Source organism: Hyla sarda, chromosome 6, assembly GCF_029499605.1.
Source record: "Hyla sarda isolate aHylSar1 chromosome 6, aHylSar1.hap1, whole genome shotgun sequence".
NCBI classification, from domain to species: Eukaryota; Metazoa; Chordata; class Amphibia; order Anura; family Hylidae; genus Hyla; species Hyla sarda.
Genome location: NC_079194.1, coordinates 242,830,619 through 242,851,294, shown reverse-complemented (window position 1 = coordinate 242,851,294; position 20,676 = coordinate 242,830,619). Strand labels below are relative to the sequence as shown.

At 40.0% G+C, this 20,676-nt stretch overlaps 1 protein-coding gene across 8 annotated transcripts in view; it reads right to left on the bottom strand.

Moving 5' to 3' along the window:
* The window catches only part of BRSK2 (BR serine/threonine kinase 2), a 215,428-nt gene that overhangs the window by 55,610 nt on the left and 139,142 nt on the right, over positions 1-20,676 (bottom strand). For 7 of the 8 annotated variants that reach the window (XM_056526827.1, XM_056526826.1, XM_056526821.1 and 4 more), the window contains exons 8-18: positions 20,104-20,250; positions 18,129-18,160; positions 17,568-17,732; positions 14,974-15,071; positions 14,732-14,882; positions 13,191-13,251; positions 9,996-10,512; positions 9,425-9,473; positions 6,174-6,297; positions 5,464-5,644; positions 3,962-4,051 (exon numbers count right to left, since the gene is read on the bottom strand). In XM_056526827.1, the coding sequence (XP_056382802.1) occupies positions 3,962-4,051; positions 5,464-5,644; positions 6,174-6,297; positions 9,425-9,473; positions 9,996-10,512; positions 13,191-13,251; positions 14,732-14,882; positions 14,974-15,071; positions 17,568-17,732; positions 18,129-18,160; positions 20,104-20,250 (1,615 nt within the window). The remainder of the gene's footprint in view (positions 1-3,961; positions 4,052-5,463; positions 5,645-6,173; positions 6,298-9,424; positions 9,474-9,995; positions 10,513-13,190; positions 13,252-14,731; positions 14,883-14,973; positions 15,072-17,567; positions 17,733-18,128; positions 18,161-20,103; positions 20,251-20,676) is intronic. The other variant, XM_056526828.1, reaches the window with a different exon arrangement.

Genomic DNA, 20,676 nt, shown 5'->3' with positions numbered 1-20,676 from the left:
GAATATATACATGATATGTAGAATATATACATGATATGTAGAATATATAAATGATATGTAGAATATATACATGATATGTAGAATATATACATGATATGTAGAATATATACATGATATGTAGAATATATACATGATATGTAGAATATATACATGATATGTAGAATATATAAATGATATGTAGAATATATAAATGATATGTAGAATATATACATGATATGTAGAATATATACATGATATGTAGAATATATACATGATATGTAGAATATATACATGATATGTAGAATATATACATGATATGTAGAATATATACATGATATGTAGAATATATACATGATATGTAGAATATATACATGATATGTAGAATATATACATGATATGTAGAATATATACATGATATGTAGAATATATAAATGATATGTAGAATATATAAATGATATGTAGAATATATACATGATATGTAGAATATATACATGATATGTAGAATATATACATGATATGTAGAATATATACATGATATGTAGAATATATACATGATATGTAGAATATATACATGATATGTAGAATATATAAATGATATGTAGAATATATACATGATATGTAGAATATATACATGATATGTAGAATATATACATGATATGTAGAATATATACATGATATGTAGAATATATACATGATATGTAGAATATATACATGATATGTAGAATATATACATGATATGTAGAATATATACATGATATGTAGAATATATACATGATATGTAGAATATATACATGATATGTAGAATATATACATGATATGTAGAATATATACATGATATGTAGAATATATACATGATATGTAGAATATATACATGATATGTAGAATATATAAATGATATGTAGAATATATACATGATATGTAGAATATATAAATGATATGTAGAATATATATATGATATGTAGAATATATATATATATGATATGTAGAATATATAAATGATATGTAGAATTTATATTTAGTTGCATTTTAACAAATTGCACCATATGAAGAAATATGATCTGGATAGTATTCTTCCTATGGAAAGATCTCTAAAGTTCTGCCGTATGTGCTCTTTCAATACATTTTTCACATTTTTAACGTAACCAAATATGAGCTCTGAAGGTTTTAAGATACAGTAGACTTTCCAAACATGCTACTGTTATTTCACAATTCAGTGATGTAGTCATATGAGCACTATTTCCCTCTGTCTCCTATCTTTCAGTTGCACTTAGGCTATGTTCACACAGCAGATTGTTTTCCGGCGAACATTCCAGAGGCTGCAGGTGCAGGCACAAAAAAACGGAGCTTAGATTGCTGGGAAATGTACTGTTTCCGACTGGATTCCATAGAAAGTAATGACGTGTCAATTCTTTCTGTAGAGTCCAGTACTTGAATTTCCATGGCACAGTGCAACAGAATCCCATTGTAAAGTATAGAAGTCTGCTACAATAGAATTTCCATGCTGAATTTTTCTGCCGGATTCTGTTTGGAAATCCTGCTGTGTGAATGGAGCCTTAGAGGTTTTTGTCATACCAGGACATCACTGTAGATAGAAGGTCACTGATATGCATTATATATGTGTCAGCTTATTAGGAAGTTCTGAGTACAAATTATTCACAGGAAAAATTAGTACTTAGTTGTATCTGCTTTTTTATCAGGGGAGTGTAAAGAGCCCCTTTAAAAGCAAACTCAAAGGGGTACTTTAAAGGGGTACTCCACTGGAAAACTTTTTTTATCAATTGGTGCTAGAAAGGCAAACAGATTTGTAAATTACTTCTATTTAAAAATCTTAATCCTTCCAGTACTTATCAGCTGCTGCATGAACCTCTGTCCATTTTAGGAACTGTCCAGAGTAGAAGCAAATCCCCATAGCAAACCTTTCCTGCTCTGGACAGTTCCTGACATGGACAGAGGTGTCAGCAAAGAGCACTGTGGTTAGGTAGAAAGGAAACTCAAAAAGAAAAGAACTTCCTGTGGATCATAACAGCAGCTGATAAGTACTGGAAGGATTAAGGTTTTTTAATAGAAGTAATTTACAAATCTGTTTAACTTTCTGGCAGCAATTCAAAAAAAAATAATAATAATTTTTTCCAGTGGAGTACCCCTTTAACAATAAGTTATGGTGTACTAACTATATAAGGTTCTTGTGCTACTCTTATGTCAAAGTGTGTTAAAAATATATACATATATACTGTATGTACTTTTCGTGTATAACTAAAGGTGTTGTCACTATGATTCATATCTGCTATCCTATATGCTAACCTTATATACTTATAAAATTATGATCATTGCCATCTACATTTGCTTCACATAATGACACCAAAGACTGTTTGGGAAGCATAATATTTGCCAAGTCAGGGAACATTGAAAATGTAATCTAATCTGCAGTCATTGTGTTATAGAACAGGAAGAGCTGAGCAGACCAATATAGAAAAGATCCAGGATAACATTTATTTACGTAGATCTCTGCTGACTGGGCTAAATAGTCATGTGGGCGGTCCTACTGAGTGATTGACAGCCACCTGTGTATAAATGTACATATAGAGAGCTGTCAATTACAGAGTAGCACCGCCCATTTGACTATTTAGCCCAGAATGAGCAGATATCATTTTGCTCAGCTCCATCTGCTCCATAACATAATACCTGCAAAGTACACTGTATTTTCAATTTGACTGGTTTCCTTTAAGACTAGACATCTGTGACAGAATTGCCATACACAAGATGTCCAAATACAACTAACCACACATCTGTGCAATACATGGACAGCAATTTTAAAACAAACTACATTTTGTTAAAGGAGTACTCCACCCCTAGACATCTTATCCCCTATCTAAAGGGACCCCCACGATCTTTACTGCAGCACCCCTGTTCATGAGCTGCATGGAGCGAAGATCACTCCGTGGCTGATGACAGACGATACAGGGGCCGGGGTATCGTGACGTCACGGCTCCGACCCTTCGTGACTTCAAGCCCGCCCCCTCAATGCGAGCCTATGGGAGGGGGCATGACGGCCGTCATGCCCTCTCCCATAGGCTTGCATTGAGGGGGCAGGGCGTGATGTCACTATACCCCGGCCCCTGTATCACCACGGAGCGATCTTGGCTTTTTGCGGCTGCAGGAAAGACTGCAGGAAAGACTGCAGGGGTCCCCAGCGGCGGGACTCCTGTGATCAGACATCTTATTCCCTATCCTTTAGATAGGGGATAAGATGTCTAGGAGTGGAGTACCCCTTTAAGGCTGTATATTAACATAATAGAATTTACTCACCTTGCCCAGTCTAGTGCCCGTGCTCTGGTCCACCCATCTCTTTTTTACTTCTCTTGTTGACCCAGCTCTGCTGATAATGTTGTGAACCTGGGTTTAGAACACCAGGAGGATAGCCAGGACAGCAGCATGTCATCAGGGTAAGTAAACAGAGGCACCAGGGTGGACCAGGGAGCTGAACTCAGACAGATGAGCTATACTTTGGTTCTATTTTATTTTAATTTTTTTATGAATTGGAATACTCCTTTAAATATACAAAGCACAAATGGATGCGTGCTAAATGTTTTCAACCTAGTTCCAGTGCAGCCATGGATCACATGTACTTCTAACCTGTACATTTTGAATAGCAGGCATGGTAAGCCAGTCATATCCAGAGAAGCTTTTACAATTATTCCTATAAATGATTTCTAAACTTCTACTGTAAGGTCTGCATCTGATGACATGGAACTCATATGGCCTTTAATGGGCGGCTAGGATCCCAGAGATGTTATACTTATGTCTGAAGGGCTAGACTATCTGTGCATCAATGATGTGCTAACTATAAGGACACCTGGTGTGTTTCTAATGTATGGTAAAGATCACTTGCGTATTGGCCACTCAGAAAGCCAACGAACTACTGATCTGTGCTTTATATAAGTCATTGAGTAAGTAGGTACACTTTCTATCCTCTCAGTCTCACCTGAAAGCTGCAGTACAGACGGCTGCTCGTGGGAACTCAGGAGCTGAGTCTGAATTGTCTCCACAACCCGTTTAAACCTCCTGCTGGGACCTAAAGAAAGTAATAGATAATAGGAAATGTATTACATCAACCTCCAATAACAGTCAGTACAATGGAAAATGTGTATATAGACCGAATGCATAGCACTCATTCAGGCCCTGTTCACATCTGTGTCAGAAGGTTCGCTAGGAACTCTGGAATCCAGCACTGTGTTCATTACTTCTGTACTGTGGCATCACTGTGTGCATTAGCCTTGACTTACGATACTCATTATCCCCATTCTGTGACATCACAGTGGTCATTATAAGTCTTATGTGACCCACTATTCCTATTCTGCGACATCACTGTGTTCTTAACCATCGGCTGTGACATCACTATGTCTATTATTCCTGTTCTGTGACATTTTACCTGTTCTAAGATGTCACTGTGTGTATTATTTCCATACTGTGACATCACTGTATTCAATGACCCTTTTCTATAACTTCACTTTACAGTGACCCCCCGACCTACGATGGCCCTGACATTCGATCATTTCAACATATGATGGCCTCTCAGAGACCATCGCATGTTGAAGGCAGCATCAACATACGATGCTTTTTTATGTCGGGGCCATCGTATAAACGGCTATCCGGCAGCGCAGACTGCTTCAGCTGCCACCGGAAAGCTGTTTACGGTGCTCCATGTGGTCCGCTGTGATGATCACTTACCTGTCCTCGGGGCTCCGTAGCGTACTCCTCGAGATCCCCTGCATTGCCGGCGCTCTCCATCGTCGTCATCACGTCGCCGCGCACGCCGTCCTGTCATCTAATAGGAGCGGCGTGCGTAATGACGCGATGGTGGCAGCGGAGAGTGACGTTCCCAGGCAGCAGAGACCTTCCCGGAGCGTCGGGGACACCCCGGGGACACGGCGACAGCAATGGAGGGCGACATCCAGGGCAGCGGTGATGGTCCAGAGCGGCGGGGACACGTGAGTATAACCTCCAATATCAGTGGTCTTCAACCTGCAGACCTCCAGATGTTGCAAAACTGCAACTCCCAGCATGCCCGGACAGCCGTTGGCTGTCCGGGCATGCTGGGAGTTGTAGTTTTGCAACATCTGGAGGTCCGCAGGTTGGAGACCACTGTCCTATACTTTACATTGCACGGATCCCTCAACATACGATGGTTTCAACAAACGATGGTTCATTTGGAACGGATTACCATCGTATGTTGAGGGACCACTGTATTTCCCTGTGCGCAGATATCACTGTTTCTAATCTCTGTACTGACACAATCCCTTATTTATTATGCCTAGTGCATAGATATTAAGATTTCTCTGTTACAAAGGAAGGTACCAGCACCATATGTTGCATGTAAAGTTGTGTGCTATGTTACAGAATTTGTTATATGGTAGATGAGAAAATAGTGTTAACACGTAAAAGGTCAGCAGTAAGAAAAATAAAGTGAGCGGTCAGTTAGAATACCTGATAGCAGAGTAAATGTGACCGAGTAAATCCCACAGTCCTTCTGCTTTTCTCCACTTTCTGTATATGTAATATCCACTTGAAACTTCACTGGCTTCTGGAAGACAGATGGACCCCCTGTGGACTTGTACTCAGCTCGGAAACTGGTTTGAGATATCACGCTGTGACTGAGGCTTGGGATCTACAGGAGACACATTGAAAACGGATGGGTCACTCAGAATTCGGATGCAGCTAAAAAATATTGTCAATGTACTAGTATTAAAGGGGTATTCCAGGAAAAAACTTTTTTTTTTTATATATCAACTGGCTCCAGAATGTTAACCAGATTTGTAAATTACTTCTATTAAAAAATCTTAAGCCTTTCAGTACTTATGAGCTTCTGAAGTTAAGGTTGTTCTTTTCTGTCTAAGTCCTCTCTGATGACACCTGTCTTGGGAACCGCCCAGTTTAGAAGCAAATCCCCATAGCAAACCTCTTCTAAACTGGGCGTTTCCTGTGACAGGTGTCATCAGAGAGGATTTAGACAGAAAAGAACAACCTTAACTTCAGAAGCTCATAAGTACTGAAAGGATTAAGATTTTTTAATAGAAGTAATTCACAAATCTGTTTAACTTTCTGGAGCCAGTTGATATATATAAAAAAGTTTTTTCCTGGAATACCCCTTTTAGATGGACTGCTCATGGGAAATGGTTCAAATAATATAATCTTACCGAAAGAAAGGCTTGTACTATGTCAGCTTTAATGGAGCTTAAAGGCTTGTCCTTGATGACCACAAAAATCTGATCCTCTTTCTCCAAGGTGAGGAAGTTACCAAACCAAGACTTTTTGGCCAGTCTGAATTCAGATTGAAAATACAGGGACAAAAATTGAGACAGTATGTAAGATTACAGTCAGAACCTACTAAGGCTACAAGAGTGAAGATAAATAAGAGAAATCCACTGATGGCTTCTGACATCTACAATAACTTATGGCACTGATAAACAACATTACGACCATAAAAAAACCTCTAAATGATAGTTTCACTCCCTACCTTTAGTCCCACCCTATCTCAAGGGCAGAATTTTCCAAGCATCCTTGAGTAGTCCAATCTCTTTTCTTTATGGTAAAAGTGATAAGCCTATCTGATGCTTTGTTCTGGGTAACCCCTGACCAGAGTCTGAAGAACCCCAGGGAATTGTACTTGGAAAACGCTGCCTTATGGGATCTCGGAAGACATTTTATCAGTGCTTTAGATCACCCAACAATAGCCATCCAATCCAACTTCTCAATAGACTCATCCATCCTTCTAACAATTGATAGGAATGTAGAAAAGGTGTTCCCCTCAATAACGGCGCTGGTCCATGAATAGATGTATATGCATTTATTTTTACATTAAAAGCAACGCGTTTCAACCCCGGACAGGGGTCTTCATCAGGCATCTGAGATGCCTGATGAAGACCCCTGTCCGGGGTTGAAACGCGTTGCTTTTAATGTCAAAATAAATGCATATACATCTATTCATGGACCAGCGCCGTTATTGAGGGGGAACACCTTTTCTACATTCCTATCCATGCTTCGTTACCGGTGAGACTGACGTCACTCCGGGAAGTTCCTCGTGGCAGCTGTCCGGCTTTCCATTCATTCCAAGACGCTACTGTAGGTGTTGTGCTTTAAGCGCAACACCTAAGGGTAAGGACCCATCTTTCTTACCACTTCATATCACCCACCCAAATGGTCCTCACTAGGGGCGCACCTCTTGTCGTTTTTTTTATCTCCTTGTATTATCCTTCTAACAATTGACAATGCAAATAAAGATAGGTTAAATGTCTGATACCAATGAGGCCATATTTAATGTTGAGAAAACTGAAAAATATTTTCATCAACATTCTTACATCTTTCACTTGTTTATGTCCATACAGGTGGTGGAGGAGCATGACTAGACTGCTCTTAAATGGGTTATCCATCATTAGTAAAACATAGCTGCTTTCATCCAGAAAGAGCACCACTCTTGTCCTCAGTTTGTGGATGTGAATGAAGCAGAGTTGTAATACCACTCACAACCTGAAGACAGGAGTGGTGCTGTTTTTGGAAGAGAGCAACTATGTTTAATCCTGAATAACCTCTTTAGGGCCGCTTTAATTGCAATGATTTTTAAACCGCAAACAAAAGTTCTGTGAATTTAAAAGAATCAATGTTGAAAATCAAACAGACATTTCCATCATTACCCACCTTTAGGATTTACCACCAGTATAAATCAGAATCTGGCTAGTATAAGCCATTAAAGGGGTATTCCAGGCAAAAACTTTTTTTTATATATCAACTGGCTCCGGAAAGTTAAACAGATTTGTAAATTACTTCTATTAAAAAATCTTAATCCTTCCAATAGTTATTAGCTTCTGAAGTTTTCTGTCTAACTGCTCAATGATGATGTCACGTCCCCGGAGCTGTGCATGATGGGAGAATATCCCCATAGGAACTGTACAGCTCCTGGGACGTGAGTCATCAGAGAGCAGTTAGACAGAAAACAGCAACTCAACTTCAGAAGCTAATAACTATTGGAAGGATTAAGATTTTTTAACCCCTTAAGGGCCAAGGACGTACCGGTACGTCCTTGGTCCTGCTCTCCTGATATAACACGGGGTTACACAGTAACCCCGCATCATATCACAGCGGGCCCGGCGTCATAGTGAAGCCGGGACCCGCCTCTAATAGTGCGCAGCGCCGCGCGCTATTAACCCTTTAAGTGAAGCTAAAAGTGAAGGTGAAAGTTGCCGGCTAGCTCAGTCGGGCTGTTCGGGATAGCCGCGGCTAATCGCGGCACCCCGAACAGCTTACAGGACAGCGGGAGGGCCCCTACCTGCCTCCTCGCTGACCGATCGCCGAATGACTGCTCAGTGCCAGAGATCCAGGCATGAGCAGTCATGCGGCAGAATCGTCGATCACTGGTTTCCTATGAGAAACCAGTGATCAATGATAAAGATCAGTGTGCGCAGTGTTATAGGTCCCTATGGGACCTATAACACTGCAAAAAAAAAGTGAAGAAAGATCATTTAACTCCTCCCCTATTAAAAGTTTGAATCACCCCCCTTTTCCAAAAAAAAAACCACATAAATAAAAATAAACATATATGGTATCACCGCGTGTGGAAATGTCTGAATTATAAAAATATACAATTAATTAAACCGCTCGGTCAATGGCGTACGCGCAAAAAAATTCCAAAGTCCAAAATAGTGCATTTTTGGTCACTTTTTATATAATTTAAAAATGAATAAAAAGTGATCAATAAGTCCTATCAATGCAAAATGCAAGTCCTATCAATGCAAAAAAAGTTCAGATCATGGCGCAAAAAATGAGCCCTCATACCGCCCCATACACGGAAAAATAGAAAAGTTATAGGGGTCAGAAGATGACAATTTTAAACGTATTAATTTTCCTGCATGTAGTTATGATTTTTTCCAGAAGTCCGACAAAATCAAACCTATATAAGTAGGGTATCATTTTAATCGTATGGACCTACAGAATAAAGATAAGGTGTCATTTTTACCGAAAAATGTACTACGTAGAAACTGAAGCCCCCAAAAGTTATAAAACTGCATTGTTTTTTTCAATTTTGTCGCACAATGATTTTTTTCCCGTTTCACCGTAGATTTTTGGGCAAAATGACTGACGTCATTACAAAGTAGAATTGGTGGCGCAAAAAATAAGCCATCATATGGATTTTTAGGTGCAAAATTGAAAGAGTTATGATTTTTTAAAGGCAAGGAGCAAAAAACGAAAATACAAAAACGGAAAAACACCGGTCCTTAAGGGGTTAATAGAAGTTATTTACAAATCTGTTTAACTTTCCGGAGCCAGTTGATATATAAAAAAAAGTTTTGGCCTGGAATACCCCTTTAAGTAAATTCAGTACCAAATGGTTGTCCAAGTAAAAGAGTGAAAAGGCAAAATAAACAGTAATTATGGGGCACAACAGAGGACTTACTCTGGAGAAGATTCCGGTGTCAGGTTGCTCATTTCATCTGCTGTGGGAACTGAACATATAGGAAGGACTTTTTATTAATGCACTCATTTCTCATTAATATGCTTGGCATTTATGTAAAATGTTTGTAGGATATAAGTACCAACATTGTATAATGCAAAACTTGTCACGCACAAACAAGACTCACAAATCGCCTCACATGCCTGTATTTGTAAAGACTAGTATCCTTAGCATATACTGTAGTGTCTGTATTGATAAATCAACTGACAACTGGCTGTGAATAGTTACCACTGTCAATGGGGTCAGCAGTGACAAGGGGTATAGTATCTCTTCTCTTTATTTATATCAATTTTATACATTTTTTATAGCCCATCAATATCAACTTTGTGGTTGGTCATGGTGCTCTGGTGAACACCACAGCGGCACATGAGCAGCTAAATAAGCTTTCCAAATTAAGAACTCTACCAAACTTGCCAAATCTCAGCACCCTGAGGTCTAGAGGAGATTTGAGCCTCTCAAACATGTATCAGTCATCCACTATTCATTTGCACCCATTCTAGATATTCCTTCTCACCTTGAAGTTTGCGGCGATGGAATCTCGGTGACCCCAGGAAATTGTTCTTGATTGAATTCAGTCTTGTCCTCCAAGGCATTCCACCAATACTTGGGCTGGATGGAGGGGTAGGGGAAGGGGTGCCCGCCGGACTTTCCTTGGGCGTGTGTACAGGCGTTCCCTTGGGAGTAGGGAGGGGGCTGCCACGGGGTGACGGATGAGGGGTAACCTGTATAAGGGGCACAGATTTTGGGGCCAGATCAGATGCGGGCAATTTATTGGATGTTCTGCATGTATTATGCCCAGCAGGAGAGTTTGGAGCCCTTGATGGGACACTAGAATTATTTGTAGAAGGAAGGGGATTGGAACGAGTTGTCTGAAGGGGCTTCTCTGAAGTTCTGGGTTTGGGTGGGAAGGTGTGGGTTTTGGGATGAGTCAGATTGCAATCATTATGCCCTGCTGGTTCAGAAGTTGGTGGGGTATGAGGTGAAGAAGAAGGGGTAGGGGACTGGGGAAGGGCAAAAAACCTCCTTATCGGCTGTGAGAGAAAACGTAGTAAGGAAGGCAAGAGGTATAAGCAAAGAGAGGAAGGCAAAGAAGAAGGATGCCAAAGAAGCGGAAACACAGTCATACAGATATGGACACATAAAGGACAGCATAATATAACAAGGAGAGAAAGGACAAACAGAAGGAAAACAAAGTAAAACATGAAAAATAAATAAGGACATTCATCAAGGGGAGAAACAGAACCAAGAAAAGCAAAGCACAAAAATTCAAAGCAACAGAGAAGAAGATGAAGATTGATAGATTAAGTGGGTTACAAATAGAGACAATGGAGCAAAGCAGCCATGGGAGGAGGAACAATAATTTGTCATATAGGGGTACAAAGGGTCAATGAAAGGAATGATAGCAGCCAATATGAGAATGAAAAAAAGAAAAAAAAGACATGCATGTTAGAAGCAGCACCCCAAAAACAGCCAAAGCGAGAGAGCAGTCCCGCAGCAATGAGAAAGCGAATGCTCATTTTACCTGTTAGGTTGTTACAAGATATTCACATATATGGAATTAAGTCAGCAATCCTCTATACTGTGTATTCTCTGTATAAATAATTTTATTTGGCACTATAATATTTACTTGGGATTATTAAGCACTTTACAATAGGCCACGACTGACCTTACATATTCATCTAAGAGATATTGTACTATGGGTTATCTATCAACCAAAAAGGGGTTTGGGTTAAATTGGATGAATATTAGAAGTAATATTTTCGTCATCTATGTGAGAAATCATGTGCTACAGAGCAGATTGATATAAAGTGACGTGATAAAGGATTCGCTATAATTTGCAATTTATAGATTAAAATCTCTGCCTAATAGGAGTCAAGTGGGTGGTACTGATCAGTGACTGACAGCTAAGTCTGTGTACTGTCAATTACTGAGGAGGATGGCCCACTTGACTCTAGCTAAATCTAGCTTATACAGAGATTTTAACCAATAAATTACAAGGTCTACAAGATTTTTGGCCACAAAACTATATTTTTTTGATTTTTTATGTAGTTTATTTTTTGTAAATGGCTTTTACCAAATCATAATTCTGCAGTAGACATTAGAATATGGTGTATACATAAGAAAACGTAAGGTGTTTCTACTGGGTAACACACTGTAACTGGTAGATACGACTGGGAGAGTGTAGGGAAATAAGTAAGAAGGATTGCTGACCACATGTCTTAATGCATAGATGCTATGTTATTATGGAAGCATGTGTTGAATTACATAGAGCGCAGTTAAAACAGTAACATATTAAATCAGAAACATGGATATACGTCACATGACTACTAGCCTGGCATCCCGATTACAATATTAATACATAGAAATATATAAGGTACTACCCAACTATAGGAATCCTAGTTATAATATGATGTGCTCTATACATACGGGAGTAGTATGTCAAGCATCGTATCTACAATAGCAATAAAGAATCATAGCAATATAGTAAATTCTGAAAGAAAAATAATCTGAGCCGCTCATGTGAACTGAACCCAAATGGAAACAATCATTCTAGGCTTGGTGTGAAATCCTCTTGATAGTTAGCTGTACTTGACTAGGAAGAATTTCAGACATGATCCATCCCATCAGATCATGATGATCCTATTTTAAGGTGATTTTGAGAAAAGGATCAAGGAGATATAGACTGCTCTACTGTACCCCCATGTTCCTCTGATTTTATATGGAGACACAATAAGGTTTTTTGTTTCAGGTGTGTGACCAAATACTGGGAAATGTTACACCAGATGCTGTATTATGGAACCAATGCTTGTAGATGAGAATATGAGGCTGTACAGAAGCATCTTTTAGTGGCATGCAGAGCACCTATGGCTGTGCATGTAGATTAACTCTTAATCTAAAGGCTAGACCTTTGGTTCACCACAACACTTGGTCAAATTGTGGTATTACCATCACTTGTGTGCCACTTTTGTATTTCCATAACTTCCGTAACTTTCAACAATGGCAAGCATTGTGGCATGGTTGGAATTTGACTGCAACTTCTCTCATAGGAAACTACTGAGGCCATGCATTAGTAGGGGTTTGGTTTTTCTAGAGGGGGAGCAAAAGTCACGTTTGATCTTCTGTAGGGGTGCCCGGCTAGTGTTCACATTATCCACTTCTACTATTATCCATGTTGAACAATATTTCCACAAATATACACACATACAGATTGGACTTGAGTTACTGGACCACATTTAGCAGTCACGAGTTCTGTGTCACCTTTCTACAGGTAAAAATATGAGTTTATTGAAATAACAAAAGGATCGAGTGTCACATATTTTATTGTTTTGAACAGCTCTATACAAATATATGGTGATCCGGCCTTTTATGTTATTATTTCATTGAGCTGTAGGTTAAAAGTTGTTATTCCAGCTTATATGACTGTGTAACTCAAGCCGCATATGTGTGCATACTATATACTGTATATAAAATATAGCGTTATACATATATATATATATATTACATCAAAGCCATGTAATAAGGATGACTAACACAAGCATGGGTTAACAGAAGAATGCCTCCCATTATCGGCAAGTTATAATGATTGTGAAGTTATATGGAAAAAAATTGTATGTGAAATCATAGCCCTACTGGGTATTAAAATAGGGGTGAAAGTGGGAGAAGGCAGGGAAAATATAAGGAGTAGAATTATGAAGAAAAGATCACTTACCCTGGGACTACTGATCGGGCTGGTGGAAAGTCCTGAAGAAGCACCACTTATAGATCGCGACCTGAAATGAATTAGAGAACATCTCATGATGATTTCTATTTTTCAATATAGTAGTTAAAGCTTGGAGTCAGAATACATTTGTATTCACAGTCTGTGCAGATCTATTAGCTTGTCCATGATGGATAAACTGGAAGTATTAGGCTTGTACTGGTTTCCAAACAAAAATAGTTATTATAGTCATAGACAGCAAGTCATTGAATTAAAACAAATACCACCCTAAATACTTTTCAGTTTATGCCTGTTTTTTGGATAAGTGACAAATGTCCTCATGAACTATTATTGTAATTTTAGATCAACTTGGCAATCATAAAGAGTTGCAAAGTGTTGAAGAGGGAGAGGACATGCCCTAAGACACATTTTCTTAAAGCGGTATTCCGGGATCTAACATTTTATCCCCTATCCAAAGGATAGGAGATAAGATGTCTGATCGAGGGGGCCCGCTGCTGTGACACACCACAATCTCACTGCAGCACCAGCATTGTATCCGGTTTCAGGGACTGGAGACGTGACATAACACCATACCCCCCCACGTGATGTCACGCCATGCCCCCCTCCATTCATGTCTATGGGAGGGGGCGTAACGGCCGTTACAACTCCTCCCATAGACATGAATGGAGGGCGGTGTGGCATTACGTCACGTCTCCAGTCCTGGAAACCGGAGGTACAATGCTGGTGCTGCAGCGAGATTGCGAAGGGTCCCAGCAGCAGGTCCCCGGCGATCAGACATCTTATCCCTATCCTTTGGATAGCGGATTAAATGTTAGATCCTGGAATACCCGTTTAAAGGGGTACTCCACCCCTAGACATCTTATCCTTTATCCAAAGGATAGGGGATAAGATGTCAGATCGCCGGGGACCCGCTGCTGGGGACCCCCGGGATTGTCGCTGCGGCACCCCACTGTCATTACTACACAGAGCGAGTTTACTCTGCACGTAATGACGGGCAATACAGGGGTTAGAGCATCGTTACGTCACTGCTCCGCCCCCTCGTGACGTCACGGCCCGCCCCCCTCAATACAAGTCTATGGGAGGGGGCGTGGCGGTCGTCACGCCCCCTGCCATAGACTTGCATTAACGGGCCGTGATGTCACGAGTGGCGGAGCCATGACGTCAGGCTGCTCCGTCCCCTGTATCGCCCTTCATTACGCACAGAAATAACTTGCTCTGTGTAGTAATGACAGTGGGGTGCCGCAGCGGCAATCCCGGGGGTCCCCAGCAGCGGGACCCCAACGATTTGACATCTTATCCCCTATCCTTTGGATAGGGGATAAGATGTCTAGGGGTGGAGTACCCCTTTAAGCCTAGGATATAACACTGGGTGTAAGCCAGTGTTAAATGTGTCTTTCCTCTAAAGTAAATCAGAATTTATTAGGTTGCCAGGTCTTGACACTAAATCATGTTGCCAGCATTTAGGGCTAGAATGAATGTGCTTACTGACTCCCTTTTAAATGGTGGTTTATGACCCAAGTGATCAGATTTACCTCTGCCCATGCTGAGCCATCTCAATAGCTCTGCGTGCAGGTACTGGCGAGCCACCATCTGTTCCACTAAGCACCTCCATAGATTTTCTCTCTGGCCTTCTCTTCCCATGACGGGTCAACATTGGAGAGTCCACTCTTTTTCTAGGAGGGTCTATGAAAAAATGTTTTTTAAAAATTATCATAAAATTAAATATGAGTTCAAATGAGTGCTAAGTTATAGGAAGGGAGTGCAGATACTTTACCAATGTCTACTCTTGGGGGTAGATCTTCATCTTCTTGGCTGGGATACCTTTCCTTACGATCCAGTAACAAGAAATAAATCATCTTCTCCTGGTTCTCTCTGAGTATTAAGCAAGGAGGGTTTAAATAAAGTTTAGCTTTTCTTTCTCATTATAAGAAGAATAAGTCACTTTAGTTTAAATGACAAAAATTCAATGTCTCAGTTGCATCAAACATCTTTTCTTTTTGACTCTTATTGACAGTTTTTTTTATTCTATGAGATATGGGCCCTTGTAACTTCCGACAGTCACTCTGATCAGAAGCAACTGGCCAATTATTGTCCTTCTTCTATGGCCATTTAAAGACATAATTGGCTTTGGCTCAATAGCGGGGCTAAGACTGAATGAATACCTCTGTAAATCTGTCTGACCTGCATGACTAAAAATGGGTCCAAAATCCACTTCAAGGTTGCAGAGAGACATTACCAGAGCAAGGTTTTGTTATGTTTTCCCTATTGTCTGAGATGGATCCAAGTGTGCGTGGAGATATACTGTTAAAGGGGTGCTCAGCATTTGGAACAAACTGTTCCGAATGCTGGAGCCGGCGCCGGGAGCTTGTGATGTCATAGCCCCGCCCCCTCAATGCAATCTATGGGAAGGGGAGTGACAGCTGTGGGCGGGGCTATGACGTCACAAGCTCCCGTCGCCGGCTCCAGCATTCGGAACAGTTTGTTCCAAACGCTGAGCAGTGGAGTACCCCTTTAATGTCTACCCTTTAGGGCACTTTTATATCTAAATAGATTCTGTTACTTGCTAATACATTTTTTAATTTATCTTTATATCGGTCAGAGCTTTTATTGATACATCTCCAATTTTCCTACACTGACAGATTTAACACATACAGGTAGTTTAGAAACATACTACATACTTTGTTATTATTACGTTTGTTTAGTTTAAAACAATTACATTTCATTTATATAGTTTTATAGCACTGGGTACTCTACATGTTTTATTTTGATGTTATGTTCCCCCACTCCTATAATACAGGAATTTTAATGTTTGCTGTTCCATCTGCACTTTTCCTTGTATAGTCAAATGGGTGTGAACTTTATTTCAAAAAGGCTCAGAGGGGTGTCAGCTTGGTTCACATATTCACACCTCCTGAGCCTGATTCACCCCCCCCCCCCCCATAGCTTGATTCACGCCCACTCAGTCTCATACTCACAACCCCCTGAGCCTGGTTTACACCCCTCAGCTTGGTTCATACCCTTCTCACCATCATATTCACACTCTCTGTGCCTAGCTTTCATGACTCTTTTACAATAAAGTTTCCACCCATTTGACTATTCAGGGAAAGTGCACAATAGTAAAATCCCTGAATCTCAGGAACCAAGGAACGTAGCAACAACAACAAACTGAACAAGCAGTGTTCAGTGTATGAATTACTGTCAAGCCCAAAGGCAAATGATCAGCACACAATTGTACTTATTACTGTTACTAATCCCTGTCAAAAATCTGAGGGCATATCCTTTAATTTCTGACTTAGATTTGCAGTTTCCCACTGGGATCCCTGCAGGGCCGGTGGTTGGGTATCATCCAGCCGGTGCCTTGTTTGTTAAATATTTTTCATATTTATATTGTTTTGTTTGCACTATGTTTTATACTGTTTATGTTGTCCAAACTGCATAGTACTGAGTATTATTGGGAGCAGGAAGCTTATCATACACACGCACTTAGGCTGGGTTCACACCACGTTTTGTCCCATACGGGACCGCATACGGCAGGAGGAGCTAAAAACTTGCGCTCCCGTATGCCTTCGTATGCGGTCCCGTATGTAATTCATTTCAATGAGCTGACTGGAGTGAAACGCTGACTCCGGTCGGCTCATTTTTGCCCCGTATGCGGTTTTCCACCGTAACTAAAATCGTAGTCGACCACGATTTTAGGTGCGGTGGGAAAACCGCATACGGGGCAAAAATGAGCCGACCGGAGTCACCGTTTCACTCTGGTCAGCTCATTGAAATGAAATACATACGGGACCGCATACGAAGGCATACGGGAGCGCAAGTTTTTAGCTCCTCCTGCCGTATGCGGTCCCGTATGGGACAAAACGTAGTGTGAACCCAGCCTTACTCATAGCTAGGAATCTTCCGGAGTGAAGGGAGGGGCTATGTTTAGTTTATATTTGTGTCTGGCCTCATCCCCTGCACCAGACCATCACAGGTCCAGACAATAAATAGTATGATAATGCAAGTTATCAATTTACTCATACATTTCTAGGAGGAATAAGAGAGGAATAGCACAATGCAGAGATCTATAAAATATTCTCCTGTTATGTTATTTTTATAGAAAATACATGTCAGAAGTGGTGAACGGTCCTTTTTAAATGGGTTGTGTAAGCTAAGAAAAAAAAAGTGTGCTTTTTATGGCATTACAGACAGGTCCCATAACAGCCAAAGAGTGGTGATGGTTCTGGGGGAAAAAAAGCAGTCCTTGTCTGGTCCCACAATGCAAATAAACGAGTTCACTACACACTGAGACATATACGGCAAACATGTTTTTCCCATGTTCCTAAATGATATTAGATTTACAATAGAAACACCAGTCTAGACTCTTACTCTTCAGACAAGAGGTCCTGCAGTAATTTGTTGCGGTCTCTAAAGCAGCCTAGGGAGTGCATACTTTCCAACACATCAGGGTCCACATCCTCCAACGACGGCAAAGACCCCATCTGTACCTTCCTGGGAACTGCCTGCTCTGGTTCTGGTTCATTCTTTCCCCCACTGTATTAAAAAAAGGATGTCTGCACATCATGCATGTACACATAGCTATCTGTCACAATTCTTCATGTACACAGCCATCTGTCTATGTGCTACATGTACGCAATGCTGTCAACCATCTGTCAGTAAGCTTAATATACACACACAGCAATCTGTCACAGCCACTAATCTTCATTTACATGCATATCCTATTTACAGACACATTTATCTGTCGTGGACAGGATTTCTGAGACGAACATTCGCTGCTAGGAGTCTCAGCTATAACTGCTTCATATACAGACATATCACACACACATGGAATATACATGCAGTACAAATAAAGATGATATACACATGTTACGTACAGAAGACGTATTTAAAAACACATATACTCTTATCTGCTACGATTTGTATACTCACATGTACCAGTTGTGCTTCTGAATGGTTTCTAACTGCAAGGGAAAAAACATACAACTAACACATACTGCTGTACATCATCCATGCTAGCGCCAACTGTGATTGTACACAAGATACGGCACCCATAACCCTCCTTTACAGTAAATGCTCATAAAACACCTAAATTGTGGTTATAGGTCAAACCATTTTTGCCAATATTTCCTGTGTGTGTGCAGCGTATACAGCGGCAGCCCTGTGTGGATGCATCATATATATATACGGCGGCAGCCCTGTGTGTGCAGTGAGGTTTGGAGGCGGGCCTTGCCCGCCTCCAAACCTCACTGCACACACAGGGCTGCTGTGGGGTAGCCCTGTATGTTCATAGGAGAATACAAAGCGAATTTTATGCAGCGCAGCGAATTTTGCATAGCGTTAAATACGATGCATATATACTATGTGTGACCCAGCCTTAATGGTCTATTCACACGTACAGTATTCTGTGCAGATTTGATGCGCAGATTTGATACGCAGGATTTTCTGCTGCAGATTTCAATGTAAACTGAACACAGCTTGAAATCCTGCGCATCACATCTGCGCAGAATACTGTACCTGTGAATAGACCCTAAGAAAACAAATGAACACTGCATGTAGTGTGAATTGACCCCAACCCAACTGTTGGTCTAATAAGTTCACCTGAGCGATTTCCAGCACTAGCAGACTGATGAGATGACAAGGCTGCAATAATCCAACAACCCAGCCAAAGTCAGAGGACTCATGGGACATGTAGGATGCATTAAAAGGGTACTCCGGTGGAAAGCTTTCTTTTTTTTTTTTAAATCAACTGGTGCCAGAAAGTGAAACAGATTTTAAAATTACTTCAATTAAAAAATCTTAAAGAGGTATTCCAGGCAAAACCTTTTATATATATATATATATATATATATATATATATATATATATATATATATATATATATATATATATATATATATATATATATATATATATATATATATATATATATATATATATATCAACTGGCTCCGGAAAGTTAAACAGATTTGTAAATTACTTCTATTAAAAAATCTTAATCCTTCCATTAGTTATTAGCTTCTGAAGTTTTCTGTCTAACTGCTCAATGATGATGTCACATCCCGGGAGCTGTGCATGATGGGAGAATATCCCCATAGGAAGGTGAGTCATCAGAGAGCAGTTAGACAGAAAACAACAACTCAACTTCAGAAGCTAATAACTATTGCAAGGATTAAGATTTTTTAATAGAAGTAATTTACAAATCTGTTTTAACTTTCCGGAGCCAGTTGATATATAAAAAAAAGTTTTGGCCTGGAATACCCCTTTAATCCTTCCAGTACTTATTCGCTGCTAAATACTTCAAGGAAATTCTTTTCTTTTTGGAACGCAGAGCTCTCTGCTGAATCACGAGCACAGTGCTCTCTGCTGAAATCTCGGTCCATTTTAAGAACTGTCCAGAGTAGGAGAAAAACCCCATAGCAAACATGTGCTGCTCTAGTCAGTTCCTAAAATGGACAGAGATGTCAGCAGAGAGCACTGTGTTCCAAAAAGAAAAGAATTTCCTCTGTAGTATTCAGCAGCTAATAAGTACTGGAAGGATTAATATTTTTTAATAGAAGTAATTTACAAATCTGTTTAACTTTCTGGCACCAGTTGATTAAAAAAAATTAAAAATAAAAATGTTTTCACCGGAGTACTCCTTTAGCAAGTCTTTACTGTGTGCATCAAGGAGCCTATCCCATGTCTACCACATCAGCTACCACAGGCAAGGAGAAGGCATACATAAGAGCCTCTACATTATTCTCTAATAATAGCCATTGCTGCACTATGATAGTAATGGCAGGTTTACAACATTGTGACGCAATACACAATTTCCATTAAACTCCAAAAACCTGTACTCAAACAAAAAAACTTCTAATATTATCATGGTGAGGACACTGTATTTGATTTACTCCATGTTCCTCACCGTCAATCTCTTGATGGGATCCACCTCTATCATTCCACATAGGAGGTTCTGACAGTCGGGGGGAATAAAATGTGGCATATGGAAGACCCCTCGTTTTACTTTCTCCAGGAGCTGCCTTAGGTTGTCATCATCAAATGGTAGAGCGCCCTGAAACGCAACAAAACAGTCAGTGATCTGGCCTTCCATTGGTGCTATAATATACAGTCAATGACTAGTGACAATTTCTCTGTATTGCTATTTTGCTATTCAGAAAAGATGAATGGGGCAGTCACAGACCCATTGATAGAATGACTGGGTTACATTATTCTGGCTATTTTTTTATATTTTTTTTCTACTACTGTCAGAATGTCACCACTCAATATACATTGATATGCATGTTGGGCCAAGCCATATGTACAGTATATGTCAATTCTGTGATGTTTGTTGTTAATTCTTGGTAAAGACCTTCAGTCTAAAGATATAATATAAACCTAAATGACCAAAATGGCTTTAGTTGAGTTTAACCAAATATTACTTGTTATAACTTTAGCCATTACCTGTCATATACTTTAACAACTTCAGACATTAAATTAG